The sequence below is a fragment of the Platalea leucorodia genome, assembly GCF_965183815.1.
Source record: "Platalea leucorodia genome assembly, chromosome: 5".
Taxonomy (NCBI): Eukaryota; Metazoa; Chordata; class Aves; order Pelecaniformes; family Threskiornithidae; genus Platalea; species Platalea leucorodia.
Window position 1 is genome coordinate 9,188,363 of NC_138827.1, and position 27,965 is coordinate 9,216,327.

Below are 27,965 nucleotides of genomic sequence, written 5' to 3' on the forward strand. Positions count from 1 at the left end.
GATTCTGCCCTGCCAGTCCCACAGAAGAAAGGGAGAGAGTGAGTGGTGTCTGTATGGATAAACAGTTCACCTTCTAGCAATACTGTCTTGGGAACTAATATGAAGAGATTTTTTTATCCTTCCTTTAATGTCAAAATAAAGATATTGAAAAAGAAATTATATTTGAAGGAAATTGCAGCTCAGTTGTAGCTTGTTCTTTTAGCTAGAATGGGGGACTGTTAAGGAAGCTCAAAGTTAATCTGCATTTATATAGATCAAGAATTGTTCAGAGCTGGAACATGAGCAAAGTGAGCAGAATTTGGTTCAGACATGCTAATTCTCTTTTGATACTAATTTTACATTGTCAGTTCTCCATTAATTTCAGATGGGTGACTCCTGCTGGATAGCAGGAGATGGACTGAAACGAATTCAGCAGATGAACTGAAAGGAGTTATGTTGCTACTACTCATTAACTAACTCCTTGCCTTAAAAAGCAATATCTATCCTTAGCTACAATTAAAAATAATCTTTGGGGGTTTTTAGCTTTTAAGCTATGAGAAGGATGAGTTCTTCATAGTTCACAGCCACACAGAAGTGTTTGCAGCAGCAGCTGCAATAGTAATTGGAGACCTTGCTATAACTGGAGACCTCAATGATTCCTCATTCTCCAGTGCTGTGATTTTGTACCTTTCTGTACTTGAGGTGCTAGCATTAGGGTCGTTACTAATCCTACCCTTGCAGATAGTGAAGGATATAACTATTTTTGCAACAAATCTGTTGGGGCTTTTTCCCTGTTTCTCTTCCCCCCTCCACCTCCTCATCCTCCTCTTCATGAGGATGCTCAAAGTATTAATTATGAGAAGGACTGGCTTAACCTACCCTGCGTGCTGGTTTCGTTGCTGTCGCTCAGGTGCTCGGTGTCTGAGGGCTGCGGAGCGCTTGCTCTTCAGTCCGGGAGTCTGCAGTTAATGGCAAGCTTTAACCAACTGACAGCCAGGGAGTCTTCGGGTTGTTACTGCTATGCTCTGCCGATATTCCTTATTTTCCCTGGTCTCTTTTTTAAATAAACATGTCATTTTACAATCTGTGAGATGTTTCTTGTGTTTCACACTTTTTCATCTCCTAAATTAGTTTTGCTTAGCAGTTTTGCTGCCAGTTGGTGATTTTTATGTCCTACTGTACCATAAAAGCCAAGTTGTGAATGAATTTGTTTAGTTTGGGGCTCCGTCTTTTTAGAGGAGGAGGAACTGAATGACATCTGAACACAAGTGGTTGTTTTTTTTTTCCCTTTCTTTTTTTTTAAGCCTGCCCTTGTGATAGGGGTGGTCAAATAGCTTGTTGTGTATGAGCGAGCAGGTGGCAGGAAAAAAAACCCAATTATATTGGAAGCCAATGCTACTGAATTATATCTAGAGCTTCAAAGCATTTTTTAGCACTTGCTTTACCTAATTAAAGTGCATAACTACTTGGACATGTGCCCTGTCTCATAGTACGCTGCACCATTAAGTTATTCCTAGACATCCACACTAATACATCACGCTCACTTCTGCCAAACTCTCCAAATTCGGTGGTGTGGGATAAGCTCTGCACGAGCAGAGCCTCCCTGAAGGCAAGGTCCTGCTAAAACCAACCTGTGGCAGCATTGGAAGGGCAGGATCAGTCCCAACTGTGGTAAATGGCAAGTGCCTGGTGCCAAATTTAGTGCCTCTGACTGCTAACATGGAGAGTTGCAGAATGGGAAGACAGGCTCTGAGGAGCAGAGCTAAAATAATTTTAGAAATAATATCCATTATTATTTTTGTCTGTAAAAGGTCAACATTAAATCTTTTATTTTAAACATTGCACAGATATTCATCTTTTGCACTATAGAGTGGACTCTTCTACAAGTTATTGTTTAAGCAGCTCCTTGACATCCAAGGGCATCGTAGCCTTGTTAAAATCTGAGAGAAATTTGTAACTCTGGTTTATAAATTACGGTATTCTTGCAAGAATGTATTTCACGTACAAATTCTCCCCAGATGCTTTTAACAGCAGCCAGTAACTTATTTAGTCAATAAAATGACATTTTCTGCACATTGGATTTTTTTAACAACAAAACTGAAATGTCTAGTGAAATACAGAAAAATCACTTTATTTTGCTTCTGTTGAACATTTTCCGTTGCCAGCAATTTGATTTTTCCTTTGTTTTCCTCCAGTGGTATGTTAATGGGATCTTTTTATACTGTGATGGAGTAATAGAGTGAAAGTCCTTTATTTTAGCAGCAAGACTACGCTGTTTCTTTCTGTTCTTTGCCCATAAATGTAAGTGTGAATATACATCCTTATGAAAACAAACCCAAATAATTTTCATGAGAACATTTAAAAAATCAGTCTCAGTTAACAAATAGTAATTTGTTCCTTGCTTACGAAAACATTGTATTAGGAATTGTTTTCCCTATTGGTTCAAAGGGATGAATGTTAAAAGGCCAGCGTCCCTACCCGCCTGCTAAGGCTGTAGTCCACTTACTCTTATTGGTGATGTTTCTAAGTAACGGATACTCAGGTGTGAAATGGGGAGTTAAAATTACGTCTTCAGCTTATCGTGTGTATTTAATTATATATGTTTATGAATGAGAGAGATTTTAATATCTAAAATCTCTCTTCTGTGTGGTAAGCTTGCTTTTGAAATTGCTGGGAATGCTCACCCTGACTGATGCGTTAGGGCACACGTGTTTGCTGCTAATGCAGCTTGCAGGACTGGAGTCAGCCTGTTCGAGGGCAGAGTTTGGGTTTAGTTGCAGCGGAGGGTGGAGAGCAGGCTGGAAAGCGGAGAAGGCATTTAGCAGCTGTCTTGTAAATGGATGTTTCACTCGTGCAGAACTGATCACAATGAAGCATGGAATTCAAGATATGATTTTCAAGGCACTGTAATTGGATTAGAGGGATTGTATTAAAGATATGTTGGCTATGAAATGTTTAGAGGATTAATGCCCAATGATTTTTCTTCTTAAACCATCTTTACTAATCCCTCTTGATCAGAAGCAGCTTCTGGAAAGCATTCCAGCCAGGAAGGAGAGCCCAGCCCTACCTTTCCCATCTCCAGGAGGAGATGTAGGTTGTAATACACAGTGCACAGACCAAAATTCTCCATTTTAATTAGATCCAGAGTATTTATTGTGACTAGTACTTGTTTTTTCTAAAAATGCGCAATTTACCTCCTGAACATTTTCCATGTTAACGAACAATTTTGCAGTATAAGGGTGGCCTGTGCAAGAATTAACATCCATCTGTTTCTCCTGTGTTTTGACCTATCCGCATATGTTAAAATCTAGGTAAAGTAGTATAGTGTTATTTATTATTCAAATGTTACTGTAACTTAGCATAACATATGAGTAATCTTTTGAAGTCTGCCAAAGGAGCCAGTGTTAATTGCTTACAGTAGAACCTATTTGCTGTTGGAAATGTCACAATATGATTGTGTTGCATTCCTCTGTCTGAGAAGCAATATAGTAAGAGAAGATTGGTCCTCTTTTTCTTCTGTGTTGGGTAAAATTATTCACGCTCATCCTTTTAGTAGTACACATGGTAGCAAGCTTCCTTGAAGTAGAAGAACTGATCAATGATAAAATAATTCATGTGTTACTATTCAGATGGATAAATGAGAAGTACTTTATATAGGGAGTGTGAGGTAGGCAAGGTAAGGTTATGTACTTCTTTAGAAATGTAAATTACACAGAATCATAGAATCATGGAATCATTAAGGTTGGAAAAGACCCTTAAGATCATCGAGTCCAACTGTTAACCTAGCACTGCCAAGTCCACCACTAAACCATGTCCTCAAGCACCACATCTACCCTTCTTTTAAATACCTCCACGGATGGAGACTCAACCACTTCCCTGGGCAGCCTGTGCCAGTGCCTGACTACCCTTTTGGTGAAGAAGTTTTTCCTAATATCCAACCTAAACCTCCCCTGGCGCAGCTTGAGGCCGTTTCCTCTCGTCCTATCGCTTGCTACTAGGGAGAAGAGACCGACCCCCACCTGGCTACAGCCTCCTTTCAGGTAGTTGTGAGAGCAAGGAGGTCACCCCTCAGCCTCCTCTTCTCCAGGCTAAACAACCCCAGCTCCCTCAGCCGCTCCTCATAACACTTGTGCTCCAGACCCTTCACCAGCTTTGTTGCCCTTCATTGGACACGCTCCAGCACCTCGATGTCCTTCTTGTAGTGAGGGGCCCAAAACTGAACACAGGACTCGAGGTGTGGCCTCACCAGTGATGAGTACAGGGGCACTATCACCTCCCTGGTCCTGCTGGCCGCACTATTCCTGATACAAGCCAGGATGCCATTGGCCCTCTTGGCCACCTGAGCACACTGCTGGCTCATGTTCAGGCGGCTGTCAACCAACACCACCAGGTCCTTTTCCTCCAGGCAGCTCTGCAGCCACTCCTCCCCCAGCCTGTAGCATTGCATGGGGTTGTTGTGACCCAAGTGCAGGACCTGGCACTGAGCCTTGTTGAACCTCATACAGCTGGCCCCGGCCCAACGATCCAGCCTGGCCAGGTCCCTCTGCAGGGCCTTCCTACCCTCCAGCAGATCAACACTCCTGGCCAACTCAGTGTCATCTGCAGACTTACTGAGGGTGCACTCGATCCCCTCATCCAGATCATCAATGAAGTTATTGAACAGGACCGGCCCCAGTACTGAGCCCTGGGGAACACCACTTGTGACGAGCCGCCAACTGGATTTGACTCCATTCACCACCACTCTCTGGGCTCGGCCGTCCAGCTGGTTTTTAACCCAGCGCAGAGTGCACTTATCCAAGCCGTGAGTAGCCAGCTTCTCCAGGAGTATGCTGTGGGAGACAATGTCAAAGGCCTTACTAAAGCCCAAGTAGACAACATCCACAGCCTTCCCCTCATCCACTAAGCAGGTCACCTTGTCATAGAAGGAGACCAGGTTAGTGAAGCAGGACCTCCCTTTCATAAACCCATGCTGGCTGAGCCTGATTCCCTGGTTGTCCCACACGTGCCGCATAATGGCACTCAAGATGATTTGTTCCATGACCTTCCCCGGCACCGAGGTCAGTCTGACAGGCCTGTAGTTCCCCGGATCCTCCTTCCGACCCTTCTTTATTAAGTATTTAGTGCTCTAATTCCTGTCTAATGGTTCCCACTTCTGCTTGTCAAAAGGACTTTGTCGCCTGAGGAGCCTTTAAGCAGTGGGTGACAAGCTGGGGAACTTCAAGCAGGGAGGCTGGAAATGTCCTGGTCTTGCTGGGAGTATCAGCTGGGCTGGGCCTTGTGATCCGCAGAGCTGGAAGTGAATCTGCTAACACTGGAGCTAACGTCCCCGTACCATAGTGGTTTTGCTGACCAGAGATAACAAGAAATCACAGGTGCTACAGGGGAAAGCCTGCAGAAACAGAATGGCCACACTTCTGCAGCTCTCTTTCTTGGGAGATTTACTTTGGGTCATTTGGGAAAACCATTGCTTACCAGTATCCTTTGACACAAAGGGTATTTGACAATAGTTATGTGTCAGCACACACGCTGAAAATCGTATACTCTGAATGCAGAAACTGCATTTGTTTCTGTGGGAAGCTAGTTTTTTAGGTGTGGTGTTTTAGTTTAAATATTTCAATTCCAATTATTTCTTAACTAACCTGCCAGTGTGTACAGTGTGTGTATACGCACACAAGGCATATATGTATTTATGGTACATACATATACATGAACCTGATGTCTCACTCATCTTTTATTGTCACAGTGTGAGATTCTTAAAAGCACTCAGCTATGTCCCAGCCCTGCAGCTTTTGAAATCCATAAAGCTTAACTCAGAGGGATGCAGAGGAAGCAAAGCCTGACAGCTTTGGGGTGAATCTGCCCAGACGTGCTATTTATCTTTTCTCTCTCTTTTGACTCTATTGTGAAATTCCTATTAATTTCACTTGCAGTGCAACTATTGTCAGCGAAAACGTAAGGCTAAACTTTTACATTTTACAACACATGGACACAAGGTACAGGTACGTGGATTTATTTTCACTTTTGCTAGTGTCAGTCTTTATTCTCAGTACCTAACTAGACCTTTTCAAACCAGCTACGTAAAATACCTATGAAAGTCTTGACTTTTTGGTCTGTTTCCAACATTATGTTGGGCACAGAATAAAGGCAGGCTCTGTCCTTCCAATTCTGCATTCAAAAAGTAGGAGACAGATGTAATGGGAATCTCAAAGGAAGGATTAATTTCGAGTTAGCAGACCAGATCCTCATATGGAATAAATTAACTTGGTCCTGGCCTTACACCAACTGATTATAATGATTAACTCTTCGTTCCTTAAGAATATCTGGGGAAAAGATACTTTACATAGGACCTGAAAGATGACAGCACAGTAAAACAGAAGGGGAAGACGCTCAGGCAGGTAACAAACATGCTTTTATCTACCTATTCATTTCTTAGTAGTCTCAGCAGTACATAAATATCTCCTGGGAGGTTATGTGAAGTAGAGACTTATTTTAACTATGTAATTGCTTATGTTTTCACTCCTTACTGATTATTCGTGCTGTGAGCATGACAGGAACTGATGGAGTAAGGGTTACGGATGTGCCAGTCTCCAAGCACACTGCAAAACACAGGAACAGGCACTGGATTCAGCACAAAGGCTGTTTCAAATGCTAATTTGAGGCATGAGCCTTGATAGAGCCCTATTGCTATTATGCTTGTGATTTGTTATGTTGATATTGTTACTTTCTTGTTTAATGTATGCCTCGATTGCTCTGTAGTAACTGGTTGGCTTTCAAGTTTCTGTTCATTGAAGGATTAAACTTGCTGATGATTTGAGGCAGAAGAGAAAGTCTGAACTGAAATAAGGACATTTTCTATGTTTTCTTCTTGTCCTGCACAAGAAATATAAAGGCTTCTCCAGCAGGGAAGGGAGTGAAGTGCTTCAGTGTAGAGAAGAGCTGACTCCGAAGGCCATTGTTGGTTTTGGCATGAATGGTGGTGAGCCTGTCATTGGTGTCCAAGATGGGATGTAATCCATCTGGAACGAGAGGGCTGGCATCCTCTGGTGTGTCAGAAGTCAGTTATCTAATTTAGGTGCCCTTCGGGCAAACTGCAGGGCCTGGGAGCACCTCTGGGCTTCCTCTGGGCTGCCATCACCCACGTCCCCAGGCAATGGCTGTACTGTACCAGGAGGAGACTGATGTACATATGGTCCACCACTATTGCCTGAGAGAAACCTGAGTCTATCAGCAGAAAGGAGCCTTGTTGCTACTCTGGCCAATTCTGCCTCTATTGCCATCGCTTGAACAGCCTCTGGAGAGTCCTCCTATCTCTATGGACTGTTTGGAGGGGCTGATGCATTAAATTAGGCACCTAAATTATGTTGCTGCACTTGGGCAGTGTGAATCTCACCACTGTCACTGATCAGAAGGGCAGGGAACTGCAGGCAGCTCCATCACCAGCAGCCCTGGCAGGGGCTCTCCAGGAAGGATGTGCTGGTGGCCAGTGGCCCATAGCATGCACCAGCTAAACAAGCTGCCCAAAGGAGCTGGGTACCTCCCAGTGCTGTTTTTGTAGAAGCCAGAGTGCTGTTGGTGTGGCTGTAGCTGTGTCCAGAAAATGCAAATAGTGGATGAGGCTTTATAAATGCTTCAGTTTGGGTTTGTGTCATCAGTTTTCTTGGGAGTGGTGGGATGACTTATCTCGTCTGACAAATTCCTGTTCTCATCAGTTTTGGACTGGTGAAAGGAGCATCCTCAGCAACAGTCAGTGGTGGGTAAGATATCTAAACACATACCTCATCTCAACCCTTTCACTACTTTTTTTTTTTTCCTGGAATCTTTCCCCTCCTAATGAGCACAAGGTTTCCCTGGCAGTAGTCGCTTTGCTGGGTGGGAGTCAGCTCTTGGGCCACAAGACCTGAATGAGATGTCTCACCCTGCAGTGAGCTTGCTGGGAGAGGGAGGGTGGCTCCACACATTAAGAAAACCTTCACACCTTATGTGTTAATCATAAAAGACAGGACTGCTTTTTTTTTCTTTTGTCTTGAGTGTATTGTCACAGAACTGGTGCATTCAGGAATTACTCCTGGTTTCGCTCATTAGCTGGTTGGTCTCCACAAGTTTTGACTGTGAGCTGGGGGTCCCACTCTGAATGGACTGCTGGTTAGCCCCGAGAGCCAAGCTGGAAAAATCTCTCTTTTATTAGAGCATTTTCTTATGGCTGTAATGATACAAGTACCTGTAAATAGTGGTGTTTCTCTTTTTTGTGGTTTCCAGGAATGTTACCTCCCAAATGTTAAGTCAAACTAGGGTATAAGGTGCAAGAGCAGTGAATAGTCTTTGCAAGGAATATTTCTGTCTGTTGTTGGCTCTGCTTTATATTACCTCTCTAAAGTCCAGTAATGTCACTGAATATAGTAAAAATAACCTAATCCTCACTTAGAAAGCATTTTGTATTCACCCTAATAACACTGATAATGATGCGCTAATTGGCTGTTAATTGATATGATGAATATTATTATTAGGAAATTCATTCTAATTCAACATTAATTAATTTAGTGTTGCTTTTGAGTGTTATTTATTTATTCATGAGAGTCAGTGGGAAAAGGGAGAAAATACTTGGCTAACACACTCCAGCAAAACTACAAATAATTGAGATTTGTCTCCCAGGAATGCTACCATTTTCATAATTAGAGTAGTCAGAAAAGCAAGCTTGTTGCTGAGATTATTGGCCTGCCTAGATAAGTATCGTAGTAAATTAAGTTTAGTGTGTGTTGCAAGTGCAGTATAGTGGTATCTGATAATTAGTCGGTCATTTGCAAATCATAAAAATCGTTTCAGTAACTACTCGAGACTGACTGCAAGACAGAACGAAGTTTTTGTTTGAAATATGGCAGGCTGATTCAAACCAACTGCCCCCTGGTTTTGTTTGAAATTTGGTGGGTATAAATGTGCTGTCACAGCACACGCACATGCACACATGCACATCACCTGAAGTTCTGTACTGAGATTGATTTTGAACAGTCATGTGTTATCCCAGCCACTTTCACGGATTTTGTGATACAAAAGATTTCTGTCTTTGTTCTCAAGGTTCTTCTATTTCTTCCTTTACAATGAATCCTTCAAATGATGTGAAAAACGTCCACAAAGTTTGCTGCTGCAGGGTGTCTTTCTGGATTTGCTTAACAGGTGATACCTGCCCCAGTGGGTTCTTGAGTGGGTCTTGGAAGTGCTGCATGCAGCACAAATGTTAAATAGCTATAACAGAAGGATGACAAAGCTGGGATGCAAATGTTTTCTTTCAAATTCCCAAACAGAAAATTATCTTTTTTTTTTTTTTTTTTCATTGGGAAAAGATAGAAACAGTTCATCTTCTTATGATCCAGCTGTGAATATGAAACAGTTGTACATGTGTCCTCTATCTTCCTACCCTCCTTCTTTCATGTGCTTTATTTTTCTGTTCATAGACAAGGTAGAAATCTCTCCAGCACAGGGGCTGCAGCAGAACTCAACCTAAATCTGTAATGACAGCGAGTTTCCCTTTTTATATGAAATTCTGCAGGGATGCAGAGCTGCTTATCAGTTCACAAACTCACTGTAGAGAAATTTCCAGTGATCTCCTGAAGGGAATTGTCCAGCTCTAAGGCAGTGGCTCTTCTTCCCTGACTTCCCTAAGTTTATACTGTCGCCCTCTGAAATGATTAAAGCAGACTCAAAATGCCCACATCAGCAGCCCCTTTGTTCCAAGCCAGGGCTTCTGCTCAGCATGGAAAGAACATTACTGAAATCTGTCTCTCTAATGTTAAATGGACTAGTCATTGAGTGCTTGTAAATTATGTCTCACTGCGTCCCGCCTACCTTGCATTGATTTTTGCTTATGGGTTACTTGATCATATGAGCTTACAGAGGATCATAAATTACTTCTGAAATTCATGGTAGAGTCTGAGAATGAAAAATACTAGAGCAGGGTTGTTGAGATAAAACATTACTGCAAAAAATTGAATATCCACTTTTCAATAGCAGCATGATTTCTGAAATTTTATCCAAAGTGCTCAACACTAACTCACAGATAAAAAGTGTGGGTAACAGCAGTTTTAAGGAAATCTATGGAACATAACTAGCAACGTTTCATTCTGTAAACCATAAACATCCCTCTCAAATCCCTGTGCCCTGGGGACAGTTGCATAGAAGATCATCTCAGCTGATTTCACCTCTCCTACTTTGCTGAGCAAGTTAAAACCCACTAAAAGAAGCCACATGTATGACCGGTCATGTTAATTATCTTCATCAGGAGCTTGGTTTGTTTTGCTAGAGGTGAAACCCAGCCCCTCTTTGACCTGGGCGGTGGATGTGCTCGGTTCAGCTGGCACGCAAAGGTGCTGATTCCCTGAGATGCTGAACACGATCAGCTCATGCCGCTGCTCAGAGGCACAGGAAGGCAGGCGATGGCCTTGCAGCGAGCAGGACGTGTCTGTGTGTTGTGGTTTAACCCCAGTCAGCAACTCAGCACCACACAGCTGCTCGCTCGCCCTCGCCCCGCCCCCACTGGGATGAGGGAGAGAATCGGAAAAAAAAAAGTAAAACCCGTGGGCTGAGGTAAAAGACAGCTTAATAGGACAGCAAAGGAAGAGGAAATAATAATAATGATAAAAGAACATACAAAAGAAGTGATGCACAATGCAATTGCTCACCACCCGCCGACCAATGCCCAGCCCGTCCCCGAGCAGCGATCGCTGCCCCCCGGCCAGCTCCCCCCAGTTTATATACGGGGCATGACGTCATACGGTACGCAATAGCCCTTTGGGCAGTCGGGGTCAGCCGTCCTGGCTGTGCCCCCTCCCAGCTTCTTCTGCACTGGGCAGAGCATGGGAAGCTGAAAAGTCCTTGACTGGTGTAAGCACCACTTAGCAACACCTAAACCGTCAGTGTGTTATCAACATTATTCTCCTACTAAATCCAAACCACAGCACTACACCAGCTACTAGGAAGAAAATTAACTCTATGCCAGCCGAAACCAGGCCACTGTGATACAGAGAGCTCTGTGTGGCTGGTTGGTTGTCAGGATATATTGCACAAAATTGCACATGCTGCTCAGCCCACTTTTTGGTGAATACTCTTATTTGCCAGAGGGGTCTTCTACACTGTGAACAGACCAGTGGGCATTTCACGTATGAACAGTAGTAATAATTTAAAAAAAAAAAAAAAAATCAGTGCTCACCTAAAATCTTTTCTTTCACTAAAGATGTCTGCAAGGGCCACCATAGAAACAGATGAACCATTTCCTAGACTGGAGGTGAAAATTGGCATCCCAAAGTTGGGATTAATGTTGCTAAAGATAGTTTTCTATGTTCTGGCATAGGAAAAATTGCTTTTTCATCTAAGTATGATTAACACACGTTGTGCTTCAGGAGTTACCTTGCCTGTGCAAGGTGTCTTCGCTGGAGGGTACTGCAGGAAGACACAACATCCCCTCTCGAGCCTGATGGCAAATGAGGCACTTTCTGTAATGGATCATTGGGCCTTGACTCCAGCAAGAGTTCTGGATAAGTCCAGGTAAATGTCGCTATTATCAAGCCCTCAGACAAAGACTTCTCATCAGGCCCTGACGGCTCACTGGTAAATTGCTCAGTGAAGTTTTTTGTTGTTTTTATATAACTCCAACTACTTCTGTTGCTAGGTCTGTTACAAAACTTGGGTTTTCTAAATGAAGGAATGTATTTTTTTAGTCTTGCCGCCATTTGAACAAGGCAAAACTGTTTTTGCTGTAACCAAAATGAAAAACACTTTCAGACAAAAGCCAAGCCTGGAAATTTTCAACCTGCTGTGTTGTTATGAGTTGTGAGCAATTGAAAAGGAGGAGTTTATAGTGGAAATCTGAGTTCAGCAACTACCACTCAGCTGGCTGTTGCAGAAATGGTCCCGCTGAAGGGAATGGGGCTGCTCCTGTGAGTTTAAGTAGGGACTGCGGAGCGCTGCCTCCTCGAAGTGATTATGGCTAGTACTCCCGCTATGATGACAGGGCTTCTGATTGCATTTATGGATGTAATAGCAGTAAATAGTGTGCTGAACTACACAGCAATAACTCTTCTGATGTCCTCTATCCATTGATTCATGCTATCAAGGCAGAGTACACACACACAGCTGTGTTCAGATGAAGTCAGCAGCATCCAGGTATCTCTGCGCAGAGGTATTCTGTTGAACAGCCAGGACGATACCAAGCTGAGATAGAAGTTGATGGATTGATTTACAAAAAATAATATGGCTCACAAAATTCATTAAAAGATTGCTTCGTGCTGCTAGAGAAGTCTGATGATCTCATTAATTAGCAATAGAAGTAAAAGATTAGCAGGTTGGCTCTGAGTTATGTTGGTGAATGATTGAGCATAATGTGGCACCACAACAAATATGAAAATGATTGCACTCTGTTTATTATTCTGGCATTTAGTAATACTGCAATAGTTGAAGATTAAACTCTTAATTATGAGTATTGATTTCTCATAATCATTTCTCAGAAAAATGATTTCTCTGGGTTCTAGAAAACGCAAGTTGAAATTGCGCTAGAGCTGAGAGTCTCCTGTTACCTGCAAAGATAGGTGCGGGTTTTCCTGCTAGCACACGCTGCTGTCAGTCCCGTCACGCTTTGAGCAGGAAGCCAGGAGGGCACCTTTCGCTTTTCTCAGTAGGTTTGTGAAAGGCTTTTGGTCACAGAGCAAAATGCCATGGTTTGTTTTCAGTGTAGGATAGCAAAATAAATACGCTTTGATATAAGGGCTAGAAAATGTTTGTTATGAGCTGGGTGAGCACTGCCGCTTCTGTTGAGGTTCCATGTGGCAGTTTCTCTGAAGCAAGGCAGCATGAGAAGTTGCTCTTCTATCCACCGTCTCCATTGCGTAATGAAACGGCAAACTTTGAGGAGGTTTAAGACAAGTCCTGCTCTTTCCAGGCCAGAGCTACTGTCTCACCTGTGCCAGATGGCCATAAAGAGGACACTCCATTCACTCTCCCCGCTCCCTCATATGTGCAAAGCTATTTCCAAGGCTAGAGCTGTGCTCCCAAGATGTAACCGTCATGTAATATTCTTCACAGTTTTTGTTTTACCTTGTATTAACATTATGGGCTTTTTATTACATTTTATAAAACACCAATCTGTGTAAGTTGTCCTAGAAAAAGGGAATTCCCTAAATGCATAGGAAAATTCACTCGACAGGCAATGCCCACGCTCAGAGAAGCCTTCTAGGTGAGATGGGGTGCAACTCCAGTCCCACTCAGACTGCCCCAAGCGACCGGTGCAGTAAGAGAAGATGGGAATTCTCCTATGTTGGCTTGACTCGTTTTTCTTGGAAAAGCAGACGATGGCACGTGGAGAGGTGAACAGTGAAGGCTGAGTGCAGGGAGCGCTGCAGAGGAAGGAAGCTGCCCGTGACTCCTCTGTACCTGGTGGGCGAGAAGGAGAAAAGTGAACAGAGGTGGAAATATTGTCAAGGGCTGTTTGGGACCAGAGAGAGAAAGGTGATCTTGGCAACTGCTTTTTGTTGAACTGAAGTGACTGAGGGTGGAGGCCACTTGAATTAGCACCCTGCGTGAGCTTTAGTGCATGTGGCAAATGGCAATGTAATGATGGCACTGAGGTAGCTGTCAAATGCAAGTACTACCTTAAAATCCTTTTAGATTTTTGTCACTGCTGAATGGTACGCTGTTAAATGAAATCATCTGATGCATCTTCTCTGTATTCTGTCCTTAATACCTAGAAGGGGATGTGCTCCTACATGAGAGGCAGGTCATTAATATGCAGGCATTAAAGTGATGTGCAAGGTTTCGGTATGCACAAGTTTTATAGAAATGCAGTGGCTAGAGCTATTCAGATCTTGAATAGTTCATACAGCTCTGAAGTTGTACTGTATTTTTTAGTAAGCAGATACTCAATTGAATGTTTCCTGCCAATTTCATCTTATTTGCAAACCAGGCTGGCTCTTTATCAGTGGAGCAGTCTGCAAAATAGAGGGTGCTAATCAGCCACGGGCTAAAACCAGGGAAGTAACAGCATAGAGCAGAAGTAGCAGATATTCTGACAGATGGAGAAAAATACAACGTTCTTACCTTCATGAAATTCCAGGCAGCCAAGTATAGGATTAGATTAAAGAAGCCATAATAGTGTGCAGGTGGAAAATGGAACTATAAAAACCTAAACCTAAAAGAGAAGGAAGGAAGGAGCACATGGAAACAGAGATTAGAGTAGGAAAATAGCAGAGAGGAAAATAAGTCACTACAGGAATTTATTAGAGAAACCTGGTGAAGTGAGGTGGTGTTTCAGGTGAAAATTTGGGAGGATTTTGTTCTCAGTAATTGCTAGATAAATGGTAGTGTGGGTATTGAAAGGAAGTTAGTTTAAAATAAAAGATCCACAATATGGCTATTTTAAATTCCCTTCACCCTCTACATATCATTGCAGAAAGCCACTAATTTCAGAAGAGAGATATCCAAAAATGTAATGAAAACCACTGAAAATATTTGAGTCCATTGATGGGACATCATCAGCTTGAAATCAAAGCAGTTTAAAAGAAAAATGGGTTGTTTTAGCAATTGCAATTGCCCTTCATTCCCCTGTCAGTTCTCCTTGCAAGCATGTTTTCTTTCTTTCACAGTCCTTTTCTGTCCCTGTCGCTGTGCAGAAGCCCTAAGCACATGCGTTGGGAAGCTCATCAGCTGTGCGGGAGAAACAGTAGAACTGAGCATAGGGGAATGGCCATAATAAACAAACTGAAAATGAAGAAGAAATGAAATTTAAGCTTTCTTCTAATCTTTCAATGCTGTTCATCTGAGTCTTATTGGATTAGTGGTGGAGGTTTTTTTAAAGAAATACCATTTAAGTTGTTGGTGTCCCATTTAAAGTTAAGAGTGATTCATGGGGCTAGAAATTTCCTGATGGGTAGTCTGAATACAACTGGGGGCAATAAAGTTGCATTAATTTATGAGCAATACTACTGCAGATAGGTGTTCCTTGCGGGGCTGCAGAGAGGTAAGGGTCTTTTACATGGGGCACTGAGACTCTGGGACTTTGTAGGCACTTTAGTGTCCGGTATCTGTGTATATTCCTGGATAGGCACAGAGCTGCCTTTTAGCCCCTTATATAGTCCAGCAAAGAGCCTTATTCTGGAGACTGGGTACATCTCTTACACATACAACTTTCCTGCACCTTCAGGATGGAAAGAACAGATTCTGACTTAAAGCGAGTGTGCTAGGGAAGCACTGCCGAGGAGGAGAAGCTTGAAGGGAGGGTTATGGGAGATGTTGAAACCATCCCTTGCTGGGATGTGCTGCTCCAATTGCAGCAGGATCTCTCTCTTGTGGTTGTCTAAAAGGAGTGTTTCAATTACTCAAGGGCATTTCGGTACAATTACAGAGATCGAATTGTTTAGGTAGGCTGAAACAGTGCTTTGCAAACTTTCAATCAGTCATTTTTTCCTGAGTTCATGCTACTCCCTTTAATAAGGAGAAGATGCAACAAGAAGGATTAGGCAAAGGCCTTTTTTCTGTGTCCAACTTTTGTTTTGTAATTAATACATTTTAAAAAAGAAAGCTTTTGGTATTGTTTTCTTTTATCAACGTATGTTTCCAGTTTCCAAAACTCAGGAAGAAGCATCTTTCCCTCGCTTACTTCACACTTGGCAAATGTCTTCTTTCTTGTTCCTTGTATCAAATCAGACAGACATGAGCATGCTTTTTTAATAACTGTAGGAGATGTTTCAGAAGGCGCAGTGGGCTGTACTCACGCTGTCTGATAGCTGTGCCCAGGTGCAGCCTCCAGTTCGTCCTGCAACCTAGCACAAGCCTATTGTGTCCCCACTGTCTGCGAAAGCTGTCTTAAGATGGTGGGTACATGGAGGTGGGAGGAGAATGGGGGCATCCCAAAAGGCAGTAGTGCCGAAACTGGGTACGGCTCCTCGATGTTTTTAGGAAGAAACAGAGGATCCATGACAAGTTGAAAAGAGGATGGTCGAGCTAGGAGCTCCTCAGGGTTTCATGCTTCTTTCAAACCTGAGGGTTTCATTAGCTGTTAGAAGATCCACCTCTTATGCTCCCAAGTTTGCTGAGGGTCTTTTCCTGAGTCCCCTTCAAATTCGAGTCAGTTAAGGAAATTCTAACCTCTAATAGTATGAATACCTGCCCTGGACACCTGGAATCTGCTAGATGGCATCAAATTATCTCTGACTCACTTGGACACTTAATTGGCTCACGAGGCTTTTGTTGGGAAGGTAGGAAAACACCAGCTTTTCTGATGGTGAGGAAAAAAATAAAGGTGATTAGTAGTTCCTGTAAAAGAGTGTAAAACCCAATTCTGTTGTTTTTTTCTGGGAGGGCAGGGGACACACCACTTTCAAACAAAGCAGGTTAAAGTCCTGTCCCACCTGTGGTCGCTAGCCTGGCCAGGGAGTTTTATTGAGCTGATTATTTATTGAGAACATAGGTGTGCATTGAGTTTGAAGTATCCTATTTGACATCACACGTTGTTGAAGGCAGGTGTGTTAATGTTCTCACACATGATTGCAGCTGCTGCTTTTAGCTAGTTCAGCTCATGCATGGCCATTTCCAAACCTTTACTTGTAGTGGGAAATGAGCATTTGAGTCCTGCCCATGTTCACGTGCATTTCCAATAATTAATATTCTGATTATACTGAATATTAATGAATAATATATTCAGTATAATCAGAAGTTCAGACTTCTCAAGATTGTCGAATGGATTTGCCTTTTAGAGGAAATAAACCAAAGTAACAACTCAGAACTTTGAAAAATTGTACCTTGGGGGGGGACACACACACTAAGTAACTTTTGAGACAATGATGTTGCCTTTTATTTAAAAAAGAAAAAAGTTAAAATATGTAAGAGGAGAATTGGGGCAGGAGGGGGTTTTTTGAGCTTTGAGACACTTTCCTTCCTTGTTCTGCTTATATTCAAAATTTAAGATTCTTCCTAAATTGTTTTTGTTGAGAAAGGTCCTTACAAGGTCAGAGCACTCGAGGTTGTTTAACTCAAGAATGAATGTCAGGTTTTGGATAAAATTGTATTTTTCTTACATTGTGTTCAAGTTTCTGAGTTGAAGAGCTATAAAAGAAACCAAAACCAAAGCACTTTAAATTCCTGAGTAAAAATGTCCCTCTGGCTCTTCAGTTAATCAGTACATCCTGTCTTAACCTTACACTGTGGTGTTTGCTTTAGAAAATGGAGAGCAGAAATTCCTCCATTAAAATAAAAATGAACATAAATTTTAAATAGGATTGTAAGAGCCCCTCTCCTACATGAAGAAGTAGGAGAGAGGCAGGTTGCCATTTAAATGTTCCAGGATACATCTGCTGTTACAAGTAAATGCTATCAGTCGAGATAATCCTCAGCAGCTCTTAAGTAGCAGAGTTTCACCAGCTTCTCAGCAGAGCTGTGCTGATCACAGGAATGAGCATCTTTTGATAAACGGGGGGTTTCATTTCTGGGGGAGCAAGGGGGAAGTTGGCCTTGGCATTTTTTGAATACTTTGAACAGTGCTTAGAAACTTTGATGTGATTCCTTTGAAGATGCAAATGTGCGTACCCAGGTAGAGCTTGATCTGACTCATAAACATTTGGGTACTTATTTGTGTTCATGCAGCCTTGTCCAGGTTGAAGCATGCAGGTAGGGCTGCGTGGGGAAGGCTGGCATGGCTGCTGCCCATGGGGTGATGACCCGGTACAGTGACGGAGGAGAGGGGTACGATCTTGATGGCAAACAGGCTGGCACCCCTTGTGAGTTCTCGCTTCTCCTTAGAAACTGCTTTTGAAGAAAGAGCCAAGGTGAAATGTGTACTGCTCTCTGCACCCCTGCCCTGTGGATACACTCAGAGATGTCCTGTGTTTTGTTTTTGAACAGGAAAAGCCAACAACAATGTACAGTGGGATGAGGACTCCGTAGAATACATGCCAGCCAACCCAGTCAGGATCGCATTTGTCTTGGTTGTTCATGGCAGAGCTTCTCGGCAGCTCCAACGCATGTTTAAGGCTATTTACCATAAAGACCATTTTTATTACATTCATGTTGACAAGGTAATATATCACTGGTTATAAATTGCCTGTCTCGCCATCTGTTAGTCTACCCATCTTTGTCATCTTCTTCATCTTTACCTCTGCTGCATAGAGTACATGTCACTTTTTGTCTCTCCATCTGTTATATGTTTGGAGCCTCTTTTTTTTTTTTCTTGTTATCTTCTCTATGTAACAGCCTTCATTTCTCCTTATATGTCTATGAGTATCTATCCATGTCTGTCTGTTGTACATTTAGTTAACAGTAATCAGTAAGTTGATGCAGACTGACAGTGGTGGCCCACTGGAGGGAGAGCTGACCTGAGGTGCCTTGGGCAAGTTACTTTACTTCACACTGTAAAAGGGAGGTAGTAACAGTCACCTCCTTTACAAAAGCCCTTCGGGATCTACTGATGACAAATGATAAATAAGAGCTAGTTACACTGGTTAGTGATCACTGAAGTTGTAATAAAAAGAATTAAACAGGGGTCTCTGTACATTTCCAAGTTAGCATTTAGCAAAAGAAGGTTTTGCGCCATAGAAAGTGAGGGCAGAGTAATGGCAACACTCAGTGAGGCAAGAAGTAGAGCTGGTGGTTAGGGAATACAGGGAAGGACAATTTTGGACAGAGTAACTTGAATGTATTACTCTTTTCTCCTGTAAAGCGATCCAATTACTTGCACCGGCAAGTGCTCCAGTTTGCCAACCAGTACCCAAATGTGAGAGTCACTTCCTGGAGAATGGCAACTATCTGGGGAGGAGCAAGTCTTCTGTCCACCTACCTGCAGACCATGAGGGACTTAATGGAGATGCATGACTGGCCATGGGATTTCTTCATTAACCTCAGTGCTGCCGACTACCCAATCAGGTACAATGAGTATTTTAAGAATGTACATGTTTTGTTCCTAAAGGAAATATGTATTGTAGGATATAAGGGATGACATGTCTGTGCTGCGCTGCAAGAGCAGAGGTCAGAGGAGCAGTTTCTTCTGTCTTACAGCAGAAGACTCATCTTGGTGAGGCTAGTGTCTGACAGCCAGACTTTAGCCAAAGAGACAATCACCTTACTGTATCCCATGTGTCTGCCGCTTACCTAGAAGGGGCAGCGGCTGTGAGCAGGCTAGCAGCACTGGTTCTTCACTTTTACTGAGGAAGCAGGGGCTGCTCTGTTTAGTTATTTCCAGCAAGGGGCACCGGCAAGAGAGGATGAGTAAAGTAGCAGGAAGCAATGGAGCTCAGCAAACAAACTCCAGGTATGGAGAGATTCCTCCCTTCCAGGGCTCTGATCAACAGTTTGATTTGATGTCTCAGAAAGTGTTGAAGGTATGAATATAGATTCAGTGAAGGTAATGTTCTCCTCTTCCTTTTTTTAGTACTTTTTCTGCAAAGGATAATGATAGTAGAAGTGACAAATAAGTTGCTAGGAGTCAATTATATCTTCAGCACCAACCGTTGCCTGAATATTCAGATGGCTTCAAGCAAAGAAATTCACACACCACCACATGACAAGGCTCGTGATTTTAAGTGAAATTGTATTCTTTCTGGATTTACATAACCCATGCCCCACTGGGTTCCATAAAGAAAAAAAAATTCCCCAGCTGCATTCCGTAAGGTTTACTACATTGTGCAGAAGTAGTCTGTAAAAAAAAAAAATAACCAAACCAACATCAACAATAAAAAAACACTATTCAAAAAAGAACCAGCCCCCAAAAAAACAAGTGTCCTTAAACTGTTGGTTTTAGGCTGTAAGAATTATCAAGAAGAGGGAAGGAGGAAATTCTCCTTGTGACTTCTGTTTCCTGGTATGTTGAAATGAATTGATGAAAGGGGAAGTAACTTTCTTGGGCGATTTTCTGATGAGTGATGACATAACATGCTTTTAATACTCATAGAAAAGAAATATATTAGATGATTTCACTACCTTTCGCTGCTTAGGTTTCTGCAAGATCTCTCTCAAAGTACAAGTCCCTTCCTGAAGCTGCTACTCAGACAGAAGTCTGCACTGAAGTGAAAAATGAAAAAAAAAAACATGAGCATATGCCTTAGGAAGGATCTTGTGAGAACTGACAAGAGGCTTTTTTGCTGGTGCCCATTTCTAAGCACTGTCAGTGAAGTGCAACGCATTTTGGGGAGCAAAATCAGGGAAGAGCACAAGAGTCACAGAGATGGCATTGATATTGGAACATGGGGATTTGACTTAAGAAATCACAATATTTCACGTGGCATCCTATTTAAATACTTTTGGTGTCCAACAGGAAGAGACCTAACAATTTTGACATGTTATCCTTGCTTGTAAGGGAGAGTATGTAGTTCTCTGTATATCTCTTGAGTTTTGGGAAGAGCTGGCTTGTTATTCCCTATCGTTCGTTTTCCCAGTGAGGAATGCTGCGCTGGTGATAAAAAGTAGACTAATGCAAGACCATAAAGGAAGAGGTAGGTGATGGAACTTTGAATCAAGTAAGATAAATTGGAGGAGAATAATTGCTGAAGGTCTAGTATAATTATAGTCCAATTCCAGCAGATGTATCCGGTTATCCTGCTGTGGTGTTGAGTCCACCCTAAACATCATGTACTGCTGAGGCCATGACCTGTGGTGGTCTCAACTGCTCTTAGTTCCCTGTGGAACAAGTTAAACCACAAGGCCAAATGGGATCAGTCACTTACAGACATGGCCATAAACAATCACAGGATTTGTTGAGTAGACTGTAGTCAGTTCGGTGTTAATGGATTCTTTGTAATAATGCCGTGGTATCTTGCAGTCATTCAAACTCTAAACAAATGCCATTCAGCTGGAAAAATTCCAGGCACTTGTTTTCTTCATAGGGGAAATTCTTGAAGGTCATGCTTCTCCATTGCAGCCACTCTCGGCAGCCAGGCAGGCATCTGAAGTGCTCGCTTCCCTTTCTGTCAAAATATTCTGTTACCAGAACTGATGGAAATGTGCTTCCTCTCCACACCATACACTTCAACAAAAAGTAAAAAGCCTTTTTCAGTGCTACAACTTTAATGACAGTAACTTATAGGAACTGTTAAATTTTTTTGAATATGGAATATTACAGCTATAAACCCTGGAAAATGTTATCTCATCAAATATATATATAAGTCCATTTCATTTTCATAGTAGAGGTGCTATAAATTAATATTCTTTATAATCTTTAGGAAGGCATTACCTCTCTGCATACCCCATAGAGAGCTGATTGTTTTTCCAGGAAATTGTAAATGGGGTGTTTGAGGGTTTTTTTCCTTCTTTCAGACCTCATGCCGTGATTTGTGAGATAATGGGCTAGGGGCAGTTTACACTTCTCTTACTGGTTAGTCATATTTCAGTGGTTTTTGCTAGGTTTCCCTGCATAAGAACATACGAATTTTGTGGATTAATAGTTTTTATCCAGAGCTGCTTCACATTAAGCTTTCACTTCCCATCTGCCATTCCATCTGTAACACTGAAACCTTTACTACTTCTTTTCTGATAATAAAAGCTAATCCAGCCTTATAAGTCAGAAAAACACATTCAGTATGTGGGGTTAATACTATATGATGAAGCCTAAATCTGTCTGGGGAGCAGTCTGGTATGTTCACAGGCTACATTACAATTGCTAGGAGCCCTTCATCCTTCAGAAGAGCTGTCCAGAAGCAGATGTCAAGGATCATACTGTATAAAGGCAGGGGAAAAAAATGTTAGAACCATTCATTTTGTGAGGGAAAAATTAAAAATGTGTGAAATAAAACATATGCAAGCCAGGAAAATTCAGATAGCCTTATTATTCTTCCTTATGCCATAATGTTTCGTTTGTGAAGTGGAGTCTGTAGGTCCAGCACCTAGCACAAAGGAGGTGCTAATCCGTGTGCTTCTAGTTGTTACTGCAGTAGGAATCACTGGCAAACAGAGTCCAGCCATAAAGGCACCTCCAACAAAAACACTGTGTTTCTCTTTAGTCATGAGGCAATATGCTATTTATTGGCCTAAGTGAAATGATGTGGTGCATTATCCAACCTTGACTCCGTTCAGCTCCGTTAAACATTCTCAGCAGGAAAACAAGGGGTGAAATGGCTAAAGACAAACCTCTACAAGCGACTTGGAGGTGAGAGGTTGTGTGACTGCCCCTCCTTTTGCTTTGGGGTTGAGAATGAAAAAAGGGCACGTGCCTTCAGCATTCTCAAGAAATCATCTCTCACAGTCATTGCATTCATAAAGAAATGAAAGAAACCAACACCTTCCTTCCTTTTCATTAATGTTGTTTAATTTTAGTGGCATTTTTTTCATGATTTAAAGTCTTTTCTTTTGAGGGCCTCTTTCAAAACTGTGGGAAAGCTATTGATGTCTTTAACCTCTTACTTTACATGGGTATCTATTTGCATTATTTATTGTCTCTGACAAACAGCATCAGGTAGTCAACCTTATGTTCAGGGACTGAAATTTCACTCCCAACAAGGTGAACTATGGTAGAGCAGCTATTGATGCTGAATGTTTAATGTACATTGCAGGAGTCCTTGGATAATGTGGCAGGTGAAGTGTTGCACCACTTAAATTAAGAAGTTTAATGAGATCATTTAACAGTGAATGTCATGTCAGTGCTTACCTGGCCGCTAAGCTTGTATAAAGAATAAACATAATGAAACATTTGAACTATTTATAATTTACAGTAAATCACTGAGCCTCAATCACCAAAGGGATCACCAAATCTAATTGCCAGCTAATGCTTGGTCTTTAATAAAGGTCAAGCAAAATTATTAGCAGAAGCTTGGGGAGTGCTTCAGAATAGTAAGAAAATAGAGTGGCTTATTGATGGAGCCAGGAATGCAGATATGACTGCATTTTCAATTATGAGCAATCAGGTACAACAAAGGAACTTAAAAGAAACCCAGTGAAACTACTTGTGTTTTGCTGTTTGGCACGGTTTTAGAATAAAGGTTGCATAGCGGTATTTTTCATAAAAGCCTGTGTTGTGAAGAGTGTCAAATGAGACACATTCAATAGAGGTATTGGTCTGGAACTTGAATGAAATGTCTATCATAATACAAACAGCTCCTGGGGAAGAGTGGCCACAGACTCCAGGGAGTAAATGGAATGATCTGGCTGGGACTGGTCCTTGAAACAGGTGCCAGTTTGGTGTCATTTATGGAGATCATCTTTGTCAGTCAGAGTCACGCTCAAAAATTAAGAAAAATGAGCTAGCAAAGAACTGTTGACTGACCTGCTCTTGTTTTATTGTGTTGTCCTCTGATGGTCAAGGTAACATTGTTAATGCTAAATAGCAATATTCATCTAAAGATATAAATGCTCCTTTAGAAACTTGAGGGATGCCCTTTGAAGTAGGTAAACCTTTTTCTCAGGTTGATGTTTCCAGCCCAGTCAGCCAGCAGCAGACAGGCAGTCTGACTCTCAGTCCTGCATTTCCTCCAGCAGACCTGCACTCCTGACTCTTTAGGAGAGTTGTTAGCAAAGATGACCACCCAAAATCAACAGTTTTATTTGAACTCCTGCCAAATCCGAATGTGGTAGACAGCCAAATAGTGATAAAGCTGTCCTTTCACTCATCTGTTGTCTTCACAGCTTTCATCTCTAATAACTTACATGGCCAGGTCCTGCACTGGGGCTATACCAGGGCTGCTGCCTTTGGATATCAAGAAAGGAAACTGAAGACAAAATGACTGTGAGGAAAATTACTTACAATTCTTCTTCTTTGCAAGCAGCCAGATGAAGTGTTGGTTAATCTGAAACCAAAGTGATGACTTCTGAATAAGGTCCCTGGGCAGCAAAGTATTTGCCAAGAGTGAGAAGGCAGGAGTGGAGGGAATGGGTCTTCAGATTTTCATTCTGGTGGCAAGTGGAAATAATTGTAACCAACAGGTTTTAGAAAGAAGTTCAACCTTTGGGAAAAATGCTTTAGCGCTTTTTCAAGTTATTTTTCAGGTGCCAGAACTACCTGGGAGAACTTCAGTTTCCTTGTTTCAGCCACCAGCCCAGATTAATCCCCTGCAAAACATGGGTGACTACCACTCTATATAAAGTATATCAGGGATGACTTTTGCTCTGTCAAATTTACCACGACCTGCCCGGATTTCACCTGGGCAGTTGACCAAATGACAGAACCTTTAAAGCAGGTGACTGGAAGAAAAAAGTGAGAGAATACAGTTTGCATGGAGTTGAGTAAACCAGACTCAAGCTGTCCATCTGCTTTTGCAAAACTGCTCAGGCTTTGGAATGTGCAGACTTGAAATGCAATATTGGAAATGCAGGAAAATCTCTTCTTAGAACTGAAACAATGAACTTAACTTTCACATACAGCACTCTAGCCTTGTGAGAAATGTCTGAGACCCACTTGTGCCCTCTTGGTGGTTATGAACTTAGAAATCCCAAAGCCACCAGGGCTGATGGAAGCTGTGTGATGGCAAATATGAACACAGAAACCATTGGCTCAAAAGGTATTATCTCTCTCTCACTTCTCAATCTGACTTGACTTAATTTAACAATTCTATGTCTCACTGAGATTCAGACTTCAGAGCTGTCCCTTACAGATATTTCCTTCCTGGCAAGACGTAAGCTGGTGCTGGACATGAAAGCCTGTATAAAAGATACTGACTTTCCAGGGCTGAATTTGACCTTACACCCCATAAGAAGCCACCTGTTGCAATGCTGCTCTGAAATGCAGGCCTTGCCACTAGAATAATGTACCGGGCACTAGGCAAATAATACAGCATTCTTAAAAGTGCCCTTTCAAATGTTATCGTGAACTGTGAAGCACTGGTAAATCATATCTAAACATCTAGATGGGAGTACAGCGCAGGTAGCTTTTGCAGTACAACATCTGTTAAGATGCCATCGCCTGAGGTTTTTATCTCAATATTGTCACTGACATTGCATGCAGTTTTGTTTGCTCAGAATATCTTATCTGGCAAGCCAGACGTCAATCCACTCTTAATGCTTCACAGGGAATCTTTTTTCCTGTCCAAAATGGAACTTTATCAGTGTTTTTCTTGAATCTGCATTCTCTGAGAATTTCAGATGTGCTTCTTTCTTAAATCCCTCAAATAACCTTTTCTCCTTCTCTTTCCTCACTTTGCCAGCACATTTGCTTGAGATTTATATATATTTTGAAGGTTGTCTTTTTGGTTTGCTATCCCACTTCTCTGTTTTACTGTTAAATTATCAGTGGTTGGCAAAGCAGTGGTTTTGCACATGGTCACAAATGGGTGGGGTGAAATGTTGAAATTGTTGTGGCCTAAAAATTTTATTTACATCTGGTGTTAACATAATGTTTTCTTCAACCTGGCAAATGTTAGTGGTGGGAGACCCACCCTTTCTCTGTGCAGCCACAGCAGCTGAGGTTACTCTTTCTCCACCTCCCCTCCTGGGTTTAAGGCTATAAAGCAGCTTTTGCTTTTGGAGAATTATGACATCTGCAGCTCTTAGTAACTTTTTTGGATGTTTAGTACTTCTGAAATGTTCTCCATAGCAGCCTCAGTCTGGCAACAGAAATAAACGCACCCCAAATTGGAGACTGGCTGGGCTATCCAGGCATCTCTACAGTGCCTGCAGATTAAAGATGCATCAATAAAGCACATTTTTAGAATAGCAATATTACTCAAAGTACCCTTGTACTTGGCAGCACGTTATCTTGTTGATTACAGTGCTAAACATTCAGCCCTTCATCTCTTCCTATGTGAACTGAAGCATCTGAGCCAGCGTCTGAGACCACTCAGAGGGCCGCCTGGCAGATGAAAGCCTCAGATGCTAAGCTTTACAGTTTGATGGGCATTGCAGCATCTGAGCACTTGCTGGGCTCCCTGGCTGGTATCCTCTTCTCTTCTGCCTTGGCTCTGGGGCTGCTCACAGGGAGGTTCTCCAACGAAGAGCCAAAGGGTTTTCATCTGTTTGCCATTTGCTTTCTGGATGCAGTTTATTTTTTTACTTATTTATGACTGAGAAAAAAGTCTGTCTCCTAAAAGAGAGTTAAATGTGAGTCTTCACTGGATACCATTCAGCCTGATCTATAAACAATAACAGTACAAATGTTGTGGTAATGTGCACCATTGGTTCCTAGGCAACACAGTTACGTCTTTTGTCTTCAGGATGCTAGAATAATATCTAGAATAGCATTTTTGTAAGGGTAACTGATGTGTGGGGGCTGAGGAAGGCATTGAGCAGTTTGAGGGATCTTGCCAGCTCAGCTATTTCTCCTTCACAGCTCCAGGGCTATTTGTGAAACCTGTTTTTCACTTACAACTTGTCTTTGTGGACAAATAGGCTAGGGTAAACAAGTCAAAAAAAGGCTCCTTCGTTCAGAATGGCTCTTGCACTTTAAATCCATCGTTAGCAAAATTCCCTGCTAGCTGTCCCATACTGGCAAGCCCTTCCCATGGTACTCAGCTGGTCATTGCATTCGTGGGCAAGAAGCTCCAGTGGGCTTTGAGAGTGTAGTGGGATGTTGGTCGTTAAGGAAATCCCAGGTGTGACTCGCTCCGGTGCGCTCTCCTGCAGCTTTGCTTCAAGTGGCTTTTACTCTGGGGATTTAATTGTGAGGTGGGTGACAGAAGCTGCAGAGAAACAAGTCCTTGTGGTGTTTACCTGGGTTTTATGAACAGAAACTCTTTAATCTCTCTTCAGCTGCGTTTTGTTTTTTTGTTGTTTTTTTTTTTTTTTTTAAAGTTCAGTAAAATCATTATCAAATTCCAAAAGCTAGAACTGCTTGAAAGAGGGAAACATTGCTATTATAGCATTGCATTTTAAACACATTCTCCCTTCGTGGCCTTGCTGAATTCTCTCAGGAAATTAAAAATCTGTTGAAATTGCCATTAAGACACTTTTTTGTTTAGATTTCAGGATGCCACTGACAATAAAACAGCTGCAAAATAATATCTGGTGGCAGTTCAAAGTGAAGATGAAACAACAACATGTGCTATTATACTTTTCCCAAGTCACTCTTAAATAGTTGCGAACCAAAAGGCCATTAAAGGGTGAGCAAAAATGTTGTTCTGATTTAGTCTTTCAGTGGTGATATTGAAATAGAAAGGAGAGGAACAGATGAATAGATGAACTCTTTTCCTCCAGAATAGAGCTAAAAATATGAGTTGAGTGGTATTCAATGTTAAAGATTTTTCAACCAATTTATACGTAAATTCTGGTCTTGATATTAAATTATGCACTTTGACATTTTTTTATTGAGGATTACTGCATGTGAATGAGCTGAAGTTGAATGAAATACTTTGCAACAGAATTAAAGCTGCTTTGGAACAACAGATATTTTTTAAAAAGCACTTCTGTATAAAGCAGATTCAGTAGTAACCCACTGTGGTTACAAAGCAAGGGTGGCACGAGTGTACAGTCCCAACTGCCTCTTCCCTTTACTCTGATCCAGTGGAAACTCCTTTTTTTCCCAGAATCGCGGTGCAAGGTAAGAGCCGGCTGGCCACCAGCTGCCTCGCTTCCTGGAATTTATGTGGAGCGCTGATGGGAAATACTGTATTAACTTGTACAGAGACATCTAGCGTTGCTCTGTCTGCCTGCTGCTGTTACTCAGTGAAGTCCCTAAGACCACGCCACGTGCCAGTGCTCCAGTCTGCAGGCTCCGGAGGCTATGGGATGGAGGAGGATGGTTGCAGGACAGAGGTGGGAAGCATGAGGCTGAGATCTTCCAGTGCACTCCCTTACATGGGAGTTGCTTAAGAGGCTCCTTCGCCTTTGTTCTCTTCTGCAGGGCACAAACCCCCACTTCATCAGTCTATAAATGCTGTAGAGAAGGCCTGGCTCAGCTCTCACGTCTCTGTAGACCAAAAGCAATACCTGTGCGTATGTTCAGTGCTTCAGAGCTTGAGTGGATCAGAAGAGAGTAGGGCACCTCTGTGCATGCTTCGTCCTTTGGGATGTGCTGCGGAATGTGGCTCTTTCTCCCAAGCTTTCATTTTTTTTTAAATAGTCCTGACTAGTGCCAACCAGTCAAAACTTTAGATCTTGAGATACTG

At 42.1% G+C, this 27,965-nt stretch overlaps 1 protein-coding gene across 2 annotated transcripts in view; it reads left to right on the forward strand.

The window, feature by feature from the left end:
• The window catches only part of XYLT1 (xylosyltransferase 1), a gene marked incomplete at its 5' end in the record, with an annotated part of 209,410 nt that overhangs the window by 121,479 nt on the left and 59,966 nt on the right, over positions 1-27,965 (forward strand). For both annotated transcript variants that reach the window (XM_082313143.1, XM_082313142.1), the window contains 2 exons: positions 17,854-18,026; positions 18,668-18,870. In XM_082313143.1, the coding sequence (XP_082169269.1) occupies positions 17,854-18,026; positions 18,668-18,870 (376 nt within the window). The remainder of the gene's footprint in view (positions 1-17,853; positions 18,027-18,667; positions 18,871-27,965) is intronic.